The 14,894-nt window shown below is 43.8% G+C and overlaps 1 protein-coding gene across 1 annotated transcript in view; it reads left to right on the top strand.

The window, feature by feature from the left end:
* LOC121529184 (trinucleotide repeat-containing gene 6B protein-like) overlaps positions 1–14,894 on the top strand; it is a 32,969-nt gene that overhangs the window by 8,534 nt on the left and 9,541 nt on the right. The window contains exons 3-16 of the mRNA XM_041816919.1: positions 92–113; positions 396–806; positions 1,132–2,847; positions 5,036–5,992; positions 6,078–6,230; positions 6,328–6,518; positions 6,670–6,732; positions 8,898–9,056; positions 9,775–9,912; positions 10,311–10,556; positions 11,379–11,483; positions 12,749–12,959; positions 13,067–13,219; positions 14,644–14,811. Coding sequence (XP_041672853.1) covers positions 92–113; positions 396–806; positions 1,132–2,847; positions 5,036–5,992; positions 6,078–6,230; positions 6,328–6,518; positions 6,670–6,732; positions 8,898–9,056; positions 9,775–9,912; positions 10,311–10,556; positions 11,379–11,483; positions 12,749–12,959; positions 13,067–13,219; positions 14,644–14,811 — 4,693 coding nt within the window. The remainder of the gene's footprint in view (positions 1–91; positions 114–395; positions 807–1,131; positions 2,848–5,035; positions 5,993–6,077; positions 6,231–6,327; positions 6,519–6,669; positions 6,733–8,897; positions 9,057–9,774; positions 9,913–10,310; positions 10,557–11,378; positions 11,484–12,748; positions 12,960–13,066; positions 13,220–14,643; positions 14,812–14,894) is intronic.

The raw sequence follows: 14,894 nt of genomic DNA, 5'->3' as shown, positions 1-14,894 counted from the left end.
AGTCATTAAAAATGCTGTTTTATTTGTAATAACTTGTCAAGGGCAAATACTTCTCAGCTTTTGTCTGACTCTCTTATTTCTTTTGCTTTAGGTGCCAGAACAAAAAATCAAAGGTAAGTTTCCTTGTTTATCTTACCATCATGCTGCTCATGCATTCATTACCCACTGCTTTACGATGCTTGTGGTATGACTTGTTTGTCTTGTTGGTGCTTTCCTCACTGTTACATAGTTCTTAAAGCTAATGTTGTTTTCTGACCTCAGGAATGATCACACAAGTTCATTCATATAATTGCTCACTCATGCTTTCATATTCCTTTTAAACCTTCTACAAAGAAGTGTTTTAGTGTAGATGCAGCGTAGGAACACACCCATACTGTTTTATATTTGTATTTCAGTGCCAGAATCAGCCAAGCCCTCCTCCTCCCAGCCACTCACCACCACAGGCTCAGTGTCCCCCAGCCCTGGCCCTCTCGCCCCCTCGTCCCCCAACCCTGGTGCAGCCGGGGTTTCTGCACAGGTTCCTCCTGGTGGTGGGAACAATGCAAAGCAGCGGACTGCTGTGGCCAACGGACAGCCCTCCACCTCCTCTTCCTCCTCCTCCCCCGCTGGAAGCCAGACATCCCAACAGCAGCGATACATGTCGAGAGAGGTTCCACCGAGGTTTCGCTGCCAGCAGGACCATAAAGTGCTACTGAAGCGGGGCCAGCCGCCGCTGTCCTCCATGCTGCTGGGGGGAGGAGGGGGGGAAGGGGGCGCAGGTAGTGGCTGGGCAGATAACCCCAATGCAAACACAGCTGGAGGCACAGGTGAGGTGATGTTTAAAACCAAAAGATCATGTTGATATGTAGTCTGATATGTACCAAATGCCACTTTAAGAGTCATATTCTATGGACAAATCCAGGGATATCCATATCAACAGAGATTAATTTGTGAATATTGGATATCAGCAAAAATCTGATGTTGTGCATCCCTAATAAAAAACACAATTAATACTGATCTTTAATTTTTCCATGGACTTCTTGTGGAGGTTTTAGCTTTTCTTAGATATGAATATGGGATCCTTTCCAGCTATCTTACATCATCAAGATGTCAAATGGTTATTAATAGAAGTTATCCATTTTGTCTGTGCAGATTCCAACCTGGGCTCATCATCTGCTTCACCCCCGACCTCCTCCTCATCTTCATCATGTGTCGCTGCTCAGTCGTCGTCGTCTTCTACTACTACTTCAACTTATGCAAATTCCACATGGGGGGCGGGCTCTGGCAGCCTGTCCTCCTCTCAGGGCTGCGGGAAGGTGATGGTGGATGGGACTGACCTGGGGGACTGGCCCAGCATTGTAAGCGGGGCCAAAGCGAGCGCTGACGGATCCGGAGGAGGGCTGCAGGAACAAGACTGCCCTGGTAACAACAACAACAACAGCAGTGCCTCATGGAGTGAGAAAACCATCCAGCAGAAGGGAGGAGCAGGAGGAGGAGGAGGAGCGAACACGGACAATCCTCCCTCACCTCGTTCTTCTCCTCTTTCCTCCTCTTCCTCGCTTAATGAATGTGTTCAGACGAGCAGTGGTGGCGTGTGGGGCTCCTCCTCTCAGGCGGAGGCTGGGCTCGGATCAGCAGCATTTTACAATTCCAAAGTCTCCCATCTTCTTCCTGGGCCTCAGGAGGGCCCCGCGGGTGGCAGCAGCAGTGCCCCTGGTGCCAACTTCAACCCAAACATGAACCCGTCTGCCTGGCCCGCCCTGGTGCAGCCTGGGACATCAACGTCAGCTAGCGACGGCCTTCCTCTACACCCATCCATCACTTCAGTGTCCTCGTTCTCTGCCAGCACCCCGCTCATCACCACTCACTCTCTCTCATCTGTGAATCAAACTGGTCTCCTACAGCAGCAGCACACTGAGACAGCTGGGGGAGAACCGCAGCACTTAGGAAACCCGGGGCACGAGTCCAGTTCAGGGGGTGGAGCCCGAGGTGCAGGACCAAATCAGGAAGGAGTCGATGAAAGGGACTGTGGGACTGCGAGAGTCGAAGGAGAAGGGATGAATAATCTTTCTGGTTCTTCGTCTTCCTCCTCTGCTGCCTCTTCTTCTTGGAGATCCATGCCTCCAGCACCTCCTGACCTTAGCGCTGGCGTGTCACAGGCGGACGGATGGGGTGGAGGAGGGGGCGGAGCTCAGGTGCAGGAAGGGAATGTGTGGGGCTTTGGTGGTCTGGGTGGTAAGACGGGCTGGGGCGTGGGGAGTGATAGTGGCTCAAATACCACAGCGGTATCTCAGGGAGCGTTGGAAGGAGGCGGTTCAGATGCAGAGTGGGGGGGCGCAGAGGGTGGAGTCGGTTCGAGTAACCCAGCAATAGAAGGAGGAGGAGGGGACGGGAACGGTGGCAGCGTGGTACAGGAATCTGCCTCACCAAAGTTCGCATCTATGACAAAAGCTTGGGACAATCAGAAAGGGACAGAAAGTGGGGAAGGGGCGGTTGGGGAGTGGGGAGGGCAGGGTGGAGGTACAGGAGGTGGACGACCTTCGTCGTCGAGCGGAGGGGGGTCCATAGCTGGCAGTGGTGGAGATGATAGTGATGGAGGACAGAAACAGGAGAACACCAAGTCCGTACACCATGAAGCCCAGAAGACCTCCAATGCTGAAGTGGCCTTACTGAGCATGCTCAGTAGATCTGACCTGGACCCCCGGGTTCTGTCCAATAAGGGCTGGGGGCAGACGCAGATCAGACAGAACGTGGCCTGGGATCTGGACTCTAAGAGAGGAAACAGGAATGAAAGAAGTGCTCCATCTTTCTCGTCCATGAACAGTACTAACAGTTCAGCTGCTGGCTACCTGTCCAATCACAGTGCAGGTACGAATAACATCAATTACCTGAGCTCTTTATTATGCAATTTTTGTTTTTTTACCTTTATGATAGAGATAGGACAGTGGATAGGGTCGGAGGCAGGCATGAGAGGGTGATGTGGTGAAAAAGCCACAGGCCAGATCCTGGGCTGCCGTGTAAATGGGGTATGACCTAACAGCTGACCATTATCACCTTTTTAAATATGCTTATTCAGAAAATATAACTTAAATTGATAGACTTTAGATTAAAGTGCAATATTTCCTGCTGCAATTTCAATAAAAAGTTTATTTATATTTCTTAAACTTGAAATGTGTGTCAAAGGAACTAGTTAAGTACAAGTTTTTTTCTTTTTTCCTCTTTTATTGCAGCAGCGATGTTATGCTCTACACATTATGCAAAACATTCAAGTGACAATAGTTTACAAAAAATCCTACTTGTGAATGTAATCAAAATGAGAGACATAGAATTATCTGCCCCTCGTCACTTTTATTGCACTTCCACTATTTTGCGTTCATAACTGTTTTTATATGATTTTGTATTTTCTACTATAGTAAACTAGAAGTAATTGACCTCCTGTTTGGATACAAAGCTGCTTTATAGGTAGATTAACATTGAGGGAGCGAGTTCAGCTGCAGGCTGTACATCTCTGACCGATTGACCGATTGCTCATCTGAGACACCATCTGTCTCAGAACAGAAGTGTTGTCATTTGCTGGTACAACATATTTTCAGCTGTTATTCTTTTTCAATTCAACTTAATTCATAAATAAAGTCTGGCCGTTACATTCATGAAATAACAACATTGTAGTCTAAACAAAAATAAAGTTTAAACAAAAAAGAAAAAGATCACAGGTTTAATTAGTTACGTGATTAAGGTTACTACACAATCCAGTGTAGCAACTTAGCTTTGACAGTGTGAGCTTTAGCAAACGTAGAAAACGTATCTACATAGTTTACATAGATATGTTATCTACATAAGCTACATAAATACATTATCTACATACCCATCTATGTAAGCTAATAAAATAGATCAACTAGATAAAGGATCTACATTATTATCTATGTAAGCGAAATAGATATGTTTTCTGTGTAGCTTAAGTAGATAGACACCATATCTGTGTAGCTGACAAAGCTGCTTGGTGAGCTTAGTTTTAGCTACGTTAGCTACTTACCTCCATTCTCTAAAGTTAGTTAGCTCCATTAACATGAGTTTTGGCAAATGTAGATATATAGATACATAGCTAATGTAGTTGCTTTATGAGTATAGCTTTAGCTACATCATCTACGTTATCCATCTTTGTAAACTACAAAGATAGATCAACTAGATAACGTATTTACGTTACTATCTACATAAAATATGTAGATATAATATCTATGTACATTATGTAGAGAGATAACGTACCTGTGTAGCTTAAATAGCTGCTTTGTGAGCTTAGCTTTAGCTAAGTAGCTAAGCTAGCTATTTTCCTCCATTATCTTTTATAGTTAGCTCTATTAACATGAGCTTGAGCAAATGTAGCCAAAGTTTACTGAGTTACGTAGATATTTAGATACAAAACTTAAATAGTTGAGAGCTACAAAGCTTACACAGCTAACTGAGCTATGTAAGCTACTGCATTGAAATGTTTTCATGTCCTGTAAGCAGAATATTTACTCATCTTTAATATGAAGTTTTGTAATCCGGTTTTGCTGGTCAGGTTTTTGACTTTTGGTTTCCTAACCTGGTACCTTACCCTAATTCTAAATGGAAGTTTAATCTGATTTTATTTTTAATGTTCTAGTGTGTAATTCTGTTCTAAGATATACGGCGTCTCAGATGAACAGTCTCTAAGAGTTGTCATCAGAGATGAACAGTTTGCAGCCTTTCTGTGGGAGCAGAGGTTGACTTATTTGACATCACTGGGGCTGCAGATGTCACTGCAGTGGCTTAACCAAATTTTGTTGACAAGACAACAAAGCATGTTATTAACAGTATTGGGGGGAAAAAATTATGGATCCAAGTTAATCCCAATTAATGCACTTATCTTATCTTGACAGCCCTAGTTCTTGTATTTTATTAGACTTCGTTTGATGTGTTTTGCTTTCTTATAATGCTCTTAAAGTTATACAGGTTCTGTTTTAACTCTGTAAAGTACTTTGAATTTCTTTGTGCATGAATGTTGCTCTATAAATAAACGTTCCTTTTTGCTTTGCAGGGAGGGAGGGATGGGACAGCAGCACACCCACCTGTGCTCCTCAAAGCAGGAAGCCAGGAACACCTGAACAAGAGATGGAGGCCAATCAGAGTGCTGCAGCTGGTGGAGGTTGGGGAGAGCCCCCACCTGAGAGCCAGAGCAAAGGGTGGGGCTCTGAGGAGCAGTGGGGAGGTCACAGAGGCAGAGGAGGGGGCTGGAGAGACTTTGGAGATCAGGGTAGTGGCTGGACTGAGGGTCCAGAGGATAAAGGGACAGGGGGATGGAAGGGAGCGGGACGAGGGCGAGGGGAGGGAGGAGGCTGGGGGGGAGACTGGGGTCAGAGAGACTCAGTACCTGGAGGTGGTAACGGGCGGGGCAGAGGTGGGAGCCATGATGACGGAGCTTCCTGGGGTAACTTAGATGAAGGGGGATCTCAGCGAGGAGGGTGGGGAGGGAGTGATGTGGGTGGTGCTAAACCCCACACAGACTGGGACAGTGCCAAGCCCCTCCCATCAGCAGCGCACGCACCAAACAGCCACGTGGCACCAATGAAAGCCCCAAACACACAGCAGCACCAATCACAGGGTCAGCAGCAACAAGGAGGGTGGGGCGGCCGCTCTGGCATTGCAAGTGGAGGTCCGCCATCCAAGAATCAGAACCAAAGTCCAGGCTGGACCTCGGGCCCCATCCCCCAAATCCAAGGGGGAGGGGCTGACTCCCTAGAGCCCAGCGGCTGGGAGGAGCCGTCTCCTCAGTCCATCAGCCGGAAAATGGAGATTGACGACGGCACGTCAGCATGGGGAGATCCGACCCACTACAACAGCAAGAATGTGAATCTGTGGGACAAAAATAGCGCCACATCTGACCAAAGCCACTGTCAGCAGGCTCCGCCTCCAACGTCCATGCAGCAACAACCACCTAGGAGGCAGCAGGTGCTGCAGCATGGCCGGGACACCAACCCTCCTAACGCTGCTGTCGGTAAGGACATGTTTTGGCATTTCAAATGATTTTTGATTTTTACTATTAATATATACATAGAGTGTTTACATCTCTCCATGTTCAGCTGCAGGTATGTGGGGAGGAGGTGCACCATCCGTTGATAACGGTACTGCTGCTTGGGGCCAGGCGTCAGACTCAGCTACAGGTTGGGGTGATCCAGATGAACCCGGCAAAGCTTCTGGCTGGGGGAACCCTTCACCCAACCTCGGAAAACCTGGTAAAAATAAAAGAGAAATGTTTGGAAAATTGAGTTAATGAGGATCTTTGTTATTAAACCAATGATGTTAAAACCATCAATTTTGTTTTTTCTCCAGGTACCAAGTCCATGGAGAGCTGGGGAGGAAAGGGAGACAGCTCAGTTGCAGCATCCCGACACCCGAGCTGGGATGAGGAGGATGATGGCGTTGGAGGAGTGTGGAACAGCGCCGGCTCCCAGGGGAGCAGCTCCTCCTTCAACTCAGGAGGCTGGGGTCAGAGTCATGTCGGAAAAAGAGGAAACATCAAGGTAAGGAAGATAGAGGACACAGAAACAAGTTTACTTTGCTTTTCTTGAATAAGATAAAGCTTTTCTCATATCTTCTTGATCAATTTTCAACTATTCCTGCTACCTTAAACTCCCTTTTTGACTGAATATTATCTGTATTTCTTTCTTCAAGGGTGGAGGTGGGGACAGCTGGATGAACCCAGTGTCACGGCAGTTTTCAAATATGGGTCTCCTGGTAAGAAATTAACTTGATAAAAGTATTTCTTAATAGCAAAAATGACTGAAACAAAATGTTTCCTCATTGAAAAATGTTTATTGAAGTTTAAAAAATTCTTGGTTCTGGGGCACAGATGGCTTAGCGGTTAGGTCACGTCCCATGCACACTGGCGGCCTAGGTTGGGGTCTAGCCTGTTGCTCTTTAACCGCATGTTATTCCCCACTTTCTCTTCCCTGTTTCTGACTCTATACACTAACCTATGTCTACAGTAAAGGAAGAAAAAGCCCCAAAATAAATCTTAAAGAATATAAAATTCTCAGGTCTTTTATACTTTATCATACATCGTATTTTAAAATGATATAGTCCTTTATTGTTTGTAACATCAAAAGAGCTTTAGATATACACTCATAATATTTTTAAAGATTATTTCTTGGGGCATTTTTCCTTTATTGTGATAGGATAGCTAAAGAGAGACAGGAAATACAGGCAGACTGTGGGAAGATATGACACACACAGGACTTTACCAGTGCACTTAAGCCTCAGTATATAGGTGCCTGCTTGACCATCTGAGCTAAACTGGCTCCATTACTGTCATAAAAGAGAAAAAGAGAGCTGTCTGTATTGCACAAGTATGCATTAAGACAATTTAGACAGTGTGCATAATTTTGTCTGCAGTTTGTTATAATTAAAAACAAGAAATTACCTAGCACAGGGTTCCTGAAGCCTGGTTCATACTTCTGTATCAAATCTGTCCTGTAGTGGCCAAGGCTGTTGTGAGCACTATATACTTCTGCCTTGATGTGTCCATGTTGCCCCGTAATATTCCACCCAAAACGCTACTCACTAGGGGGATTTTTATGCCAGTTCCTGGTCTGTCACATTTCCTGCTTATTTGTGCACAGGACTGAAACCAAGCATATTATGTTTGAGTTAATGCTGATAAACATTCATCAGCAGTTGTTTATACTGCAGTTATTGTTAAGAAGAAAAGAAAGAAGACATCAGAAAAGATGGGAATTCGGGCTGCTAAATCAGCTGAAGCAGAGGACGAGAATTTTGGCACGCATTCAGCTACTGAGACACGCGAATGAGGAAATGCATGAGGATATTTTAAGATACCAACAAGTAGTTTTACTAGTTTTTTCCCCATCTGTAGCCATTCATCTCATACTAGAGTACACATTATATGCTTGTAGACATTGCATAGGCTGACAGTCTCCATCTGGTACCCAGTGGACCAGGGGAAGTGCATGTTATTAACTTTTTGTAGGCCTCTGCATAGGATTCAGGGTTATGTAACTTCTCTTCGTATTTCAATTACATGGTATATATTTCACATTCATCTGGGTAACCTCCCATACAAAGTGTTTGGGAAGGGCAGGACTTTTAAAAAACTTCTCAGAGGGTGATTGGACGAACATTCTGTCGATCACTTGCTTTACGGGCCAATCAGAGCTGTCAGACATAATGAGTTAGTAGGCATGCAAGTCAGATAAGCGTGGCAGGGAGGCACTGTTGTAGTTTACAAATGGAAGAGCTAGTTAGTGGATCAAACTTGTGCCATTTCTGCTCTGCAAAGAAGTGCTTTCGTTATGGTTCTATGCTTTTCTTTTAATAAAGTAACACGGCCCAGATATGATTAAAAAATGCCACTAAAGCTACATCTGAGCTAATACACAGGCATATAGTACAACTGAACCCTGTCTATAACTATCACAAACTCATGCTGAAGATTGTCTGGGGAAGAGCAAAAATATTGTCTGCCCTGAAGAGCAATCACTGCGCTTCATTGCTCTTCTTTTAATAAGGAAATGTGGTCCAGTGCTGATAAAACTGACGCTTTTTTAAAGCTAAATTGGGGGCAGCCATTGCTACCTGTTTCCAGTATAGTTAAACCCTGGCTTTAGCTACCGCCTTCACTATGGCGCTTAGCAGGATGGATCTGGCTGATGACAGACGTAGACCCTTGACAATGCATCTGCTTTGCAAGGTTACGGGTCATGCAGACTCACGGTGAATGCAGAAGTTTAAACCACGAAGACTCAAGACTTTTATTTTGTAGCCATGTTATGAAAATGGGTATCGATATAATTTGATTTTTACTGCAATCATATCCTTGTAAATAAAAAAAATCAAGGGCCTTTAAAAAATGTGCATTCACAAATGTTTTTGTTCTCTCTCAGGGTGATGACCCAGGTGTTGACAAAAAGATGGACGGAGACAAAAGAGGAATGAATGAATATAACGGAGAGATGCGAAGAGGAGGAAGAAGTGGAGGAGGTTATCGTATGCCTGGTTCCAAAGACATGGGTCCTGTAGACATGGGGCCCTATGGTGACAAGGTAAGAGACTCAACTGCCATTAAAGCCTCTGGAGACCTAAATCCTGGGGATTCTAGGGGAGTAAGTTAACCATTAGTATTAGCAGGTATGAAAATATCTGCTGTTATTTATAACTGATATATCAACTATTAATACTGGCCACTTGTGCTAATAGTTTGTGGAGATTTAGAAAGGACCAACTATGTCAGCAGAAGTCTTTTTCTTTGTTCGTCTGCTTAACAGTTATAAAAGCTGCTTTACAGCAACTGCTCTGCTCTGCTCTGCAGCCATCATCCATAACTAGCAGCTATGAGAATGAAGTGTTGACCAAACAAAGTTGTTTACTTTGGCGGTGTGTTTTCGGTGCACGCAGTTGAGTGTTTGGTCTGCTGGTAATAAGCTTTGACGGAGGAAGTTTGGCGCCATTACATTGAGGATCATCAAAATACCAGAATTTTTTTCTTGGATATCATTTCCACAAATATCAAACAATATCACTGCCTGTTCCATACAGTTTTTCTTATTAATTCTGGACTTCCCAAAGCTTTAAGTCACATTAGTCAAAATATTTCAAAAATCACACGTTCTTATGTTTTATTTAATCTATAATATCACATAAGTGGTCATCTATAAGGGAAGTGTGCTAACTTGAGAATATACAACTTGAAAAATGACTATAATAAGATACAGTTTTTGAATACGTGCCTTGGTTTTGTTGTTTGCTTTCTTGAAACTCCAGATGGGCGGTCATGGCGTGTTCGTTGGCAGTGGCGGAGGGATGCCTCCGCCACGAGGGATGCACCAGCCGGGCGTGCATCCAATGAACCCCTCCCAGGGGATCCGTGCTCAAGTGCCTCATCAGTTCCTGTCTGCTCAGGTCTGCTCTCACCTGTCTCTGGTGTTATATTTGTTTAATGAGAGCTGTATTTAGGAGAAAAGGAGTGTCTCCCTAGAGTCCTGCCAGTGTTAACACAAATCAAAGAACTGTTTGTTTGCATGACTTTCAGTAATCATTATAACCTGTAATGCTGGCACCACATTTTGTAATTTTTATGATTCACCCCTAGGACTTAAAATTTAATTGTTTTATTCTAATTTTCCCCATAAATCCATCCTGTAGTGATCATAAAGTTTAAAGAAACACTATAAAGGTGATAAAAATGGGAATGGCTCAGATTGTCCCAGTTCTCCTTACTTATTCATAACACTGAGAGATAAAAATGTCTTACAATGAACATATGTGTGATAAGTCATATGTGAGAATGTTCCCTGCAGGTGCCGGGTCCAATGCTGAAGCAGATGCCCTCTCCTGGTGGCAGCGTGGGAGGAGTGGGAGGAGTGGGAGGAGTGGGAGGAGTGGTTGGAGGAGTGGGAGGTGTCGGTGGTGTTGGAGGTGTCGGAGGTGTCGGAGGTGTCGGAGGTGTTGGTGGTGTCGGTGGAGGCGTGTTTCCTCCTCAGATTTCGCCGCAGCAGCTCGCAATGCTCAGCAACATTTACCCCCAGATGCAGCAGTTCCATCTGGTAAGAGACCTTGTTGTTTTTTGTTGGATTATAAAATAAATCACAGGGTGATTTGTCTGTTTTTTTACACCCCTGTGCAGTTTTGTAACTTTGTTTCTAAAGCCTCATTTATACTTCTGCTCTGAATCTATGCCATGGCATACCCTGAAGGTTTACATTTCCCTGAACCTACACAGAGACCACATTTTCCAGCATCCTCCTCCTCAAATATTTAACTATGCATCAAAATGGCTTTGACTGCAATCCCTGTGATTGGTCCGCTGGGTAGCATTGGTGACTGCCAGTCTCTACAGCCAAATTGCATGTACTCCAGAATCAGATAAATGTAAACTGATGGGTTTACAGCTAGTCAAATCTATTTACCAGTGTCCACTGTAGGTAAAGTTCCTCAACCACATCTTTCCATGGTAAAAATGTCCCCATCCTCTGTCTTAGCTGATTGAGAGGTTAAACATTCAATCTTGCTGGACATCTCCTCACTTTTCTTCTTTGCAAAATCAACTGCTGCTCAATATTCATCAGTTCTGACAGTTTCAGTTGCCATGGTTTCCTTTAAGATGTGTTGAAAGTGGTAATTTCCACAATGCATCGAGATGTAGATGTAGGCGATTCTGGATTAATGCAGAGGCAGAATGTAGCTGATGCATACTGATGTTGCTTGTATGTTGCACTCATGATGGCATAGACCACTGAGGCGTAGATTCGACATAGAGGTATAAACCAGGCCTACGATACATGTTGAATGGCTGAAACAACCCTTATTTTGTACCCATTTGTGAATAAGCCCATCTTTTCTGTTTATTTCTTCTCATAAACCCCCAGGCTTGTCAGCTTTTGCTTCAACAACAACAACAGCAGCAACTTCTGCAGAATCAGAGGAAGTTTCCACAGCCTCAGCCTCTCAGACAGCAGCCTGACCCACAGCAGGTAAGACGTTTTACATGGCTTGTTTAATGTACTGTCGTTTTTAATTCGTCCATCACTGCATAAACAGTTAAAATCACAATGCAGACATTGACTTTGTAATGTTTTGATCATTTCAGTCAGCACCACTTTATCAAGTAATCATGCATGATTTGTGGTTAGAATTTTTTCTTTATTAGCAGTTATTAATTTGCTCTTATTGCTAATATTTGGCATCGTGGCTGTTCTGGGATCCCCCCTGCCAGTCCACAAGCCTATGTGGAAACGATCAAGCAGAAACTGCACGCATTCCTGCTCTTCCTGTGCCTACAAGGAAAGCCTGAGGCAGGGAGAGAAGTAGCAAAAACTCAAAGTAGAGCAGGCATTAATGACAACAGAATAATATTGATTAAGTCAGCAGAATAAATGAGGAGCTGGGGTGGAGGAAGGTTGCAAAAGCAGCTTGCAGAGGGAGCAGTGAAGAGTAGCCAGGCTAGAGCAGTTTAAATATGCCAGCATGAGTACAAGTAGCCAATAGCGTGCTTAGAGCTGGCCGTCAGCTGATGAGGGCTTGCCTGATCTTAATTCAATGGCAGCACTAGTCTCTGTGGCCTGCCTGAACAAATGCCATTCACTTAATTCATAATACAACACACTTTTAAATGATTGAGAGAGGATGTGCTTCTGATACTGAGTTTCTTTTTAACCAAATTTTGAGAAAGCAGTAAATAACTTGCACAACTACTAAAGATGTGACTGTCAGGGCTGATGCCACCATTTAAAGAACAACACTTTAGAAGACGGGGAATGCCATCTTTTAGGTGTAAGACTTCCAAAATGTTGACATTTTCTCTCATGTTTGACCACAAACAGATCAGTGCAATCAGTTGCAAGATGCAATCAGTTTGTGCAACAAGTGACTTCTTCTGCTTTATAAAAACCCTCTTCACTAGAAAAGAGGCAAGCTGTACAAGGTGTCAGCATTAAGATACAAATCTGCTTCTGATATGTTTGCATACGACACTCTTCACAGATGTCAGTCAGCAGGGCAAATATTGCCTGTACCAATGTTTAACTGATGCATCGGTGCATCCCTAACAACTTAACTGGCAATGAGTTTCCAACCCTTCTTGCCAGGACAGTGTGCAGGAGTTTGCCTGCTTTTTTGAAAGCTAAGAACAAGAAATTAATCCGTATTGGATGTCTGTCTTTAAACTCTAAATTACAGGATTTTATACACAATTCTCTGTACTGTAGTTTTATTCTAAATGTGTTTGTTTTCCTCTCAGCTGGCGAGGATTATGGCAATCCTGCAGCAGCAGAGGCAGCATCAGCAGGGTGGAGTCGGAGGAGCAGCATCAGGAGGAGGAGGCTCCAAACTGTCTCCCTCTCACCTGGGAGGAGGCCTCTCTAAACAACCGATTGGAGACCCCCTCCAGCATCCTGGACTGGGGGGGCCCTTATCAGACCTTCATGCCAAAACACAAGGGATGTACTCTGGTAAGTCCATCAGATCAGTTCTCACTCATTCATGCTCCCAAGTCAAAGAAAGCCAAGGCTGTTGGATGTTATTAACTCATTGAATGTGTGTTTTCTCTTCATGTTAGGACTCGCTCCTGGTGGAAACCTGTCCGGTCTGGAGCTTGGTCCAATGATTGGAGGGATGAAGGATACGGGAGGTCAGCAGTCTCGTTTTAAATGGATGATGGAGGGACACTCCCCGGCTCCGTCTCCCCCTGACACAACCCTTCACAAGAACGGTGAGTTGACAGATGGTTCATGGCAAGATTTTTTCACACTTTGGTGAAGGCCTCTGTCAATCTGGCAAACTGTGATGGTATCACCTTCCTTCTTAGTATATCTGTACCGAGGCAATCTGTGGTGTCTGATCCTCTGACCTAAAATTTGACACACATGAATGAATTGTATGAACAGAATAGATAGAAAGACTTGATTGTCATTATACACTTGTGTCATTGCTATACCTAAATTTTTAACTTTGATATGATTCTAGTAAAAATCAAGCAATATTTATATTGGTTAGATACCAGTGCTACAGAACTAGAAGTCCTTAAAACCTATGATTGGTTAATTGCTTGTTTTAATCATCTAAATATGCAGGCAAACTCAAGCACACAGTCTGAACAGCACAAATATCCCTGCAATGTTTGGACAAATGTGTGAAAAGACAGTGAAACTGGAGCTTTGCCCACTTGTCTTAGCATACTTGCGCAATTGAGACAGTGCTCTCTCTCTCTTTCCTTTTAAAGAAATTACTTGAAAAAAACTACGTTTCATAAAGCTTTGGTACTTCTGATATTGTTTTTTGTCTAAATATGCATTGGCCACATGCATCCATCCATCCATTTTCTATACCACTTATCCTGCTGAGGGTTGCAGGGGGGCTGGAGCCTATCCTAGTTGTCATTGGGCAAGAGGCGGGGTACACCCTGGACTGGTCGCCAGTCAATCACAGGGCTGACAGGAAGCTGGAGTACCTGGAGAGAACCCACACATGCATGAGGAGAACATGCAAACTCTGCACAGAAAGGCCCTGACCGGGAAGCAAACCAGGAACCTCCTTGGTTTGAGGCATGAGCGTTGCGCTATTAAGATACTTTGTAGGACTTTTTCTGGTATTTATAATAGATTTATTCTCCTAAATGTCTTATGAAATAGATGTAGGTTTTTTTTTAGTGTTAGTACTTTTTCATACTACTGATCATTCAAATCACAGGTTGTGTCATTCTAAAATATGGCATCAAAAACTGTCAAAATAGCCAACATTTTGACATTTTCAGAATGAACTATGAATTTATAAAAATGCTTCACCTTGAAATGCAGAATATTCAAGCCTCCATAGCAACTTGTCAAGCATGCATTTAAGTTAAAACAATGTGAATTTTATTAAAGATCATTTATTTTCACTGTGCCAATCTAATTTGCACCATAAAAATGGAAAAAAAAGGCACTAATAAGGTGTGATTTTTGCATATTGCAAGTTGGAAAATGTAATGTGTGCATGTAAATAATGAGGGCCACAGGTAAAAATGATAGCATTCGAAGACTTCTTTAGTGAAATTATTGACTGACCTTTTTCTCCTCTGTCTAATATGAGTGAGCCAGCATGAATCATAGTAATCTGAGTTGTTTTTCATGTCTTGCTCTGTGTTCTTCCCCTCAGGCCCTTTACCCAGTGCTTTAAAGGTGAGAGGAGGATCCCCTTACTCCCAGTATGACATGCTGGGTGCTGATGGTTCGGGGATTCCCCCTCAGGGCTCTGCAGACAGCTGGCACCGGACCCCTGGCAGTAAGATGGGGAACAAACCGGCCACGTCCAGCTGGCCACCAGGTAAGTCTGTGTTCAGATGTTTAAGTTCAAGGGTAAGAATTAGAGCAAATAAAAGGATGTACTGCATAGTGTTTGTGTTTGCA

The sequence above is a fragment of the Cheilinus undulatus genome, linkage group 21 (genome assembly GCF_018320785.1).
Source record: "Cheilinus undulatus linkage group 21, ASM1832078v1, whole genome shotgun sequence".
Classification (NCBI taxonomy): domain Eukaryota; kingdom Metazoa; phylum Chordata; class Actinopteri; order Labriformes; family Labridae; genus Cheilinus; species Cheilinus undulatus.
This window is presented reverse-complemented; position numbering and strand designations above follow the sequence as displayed.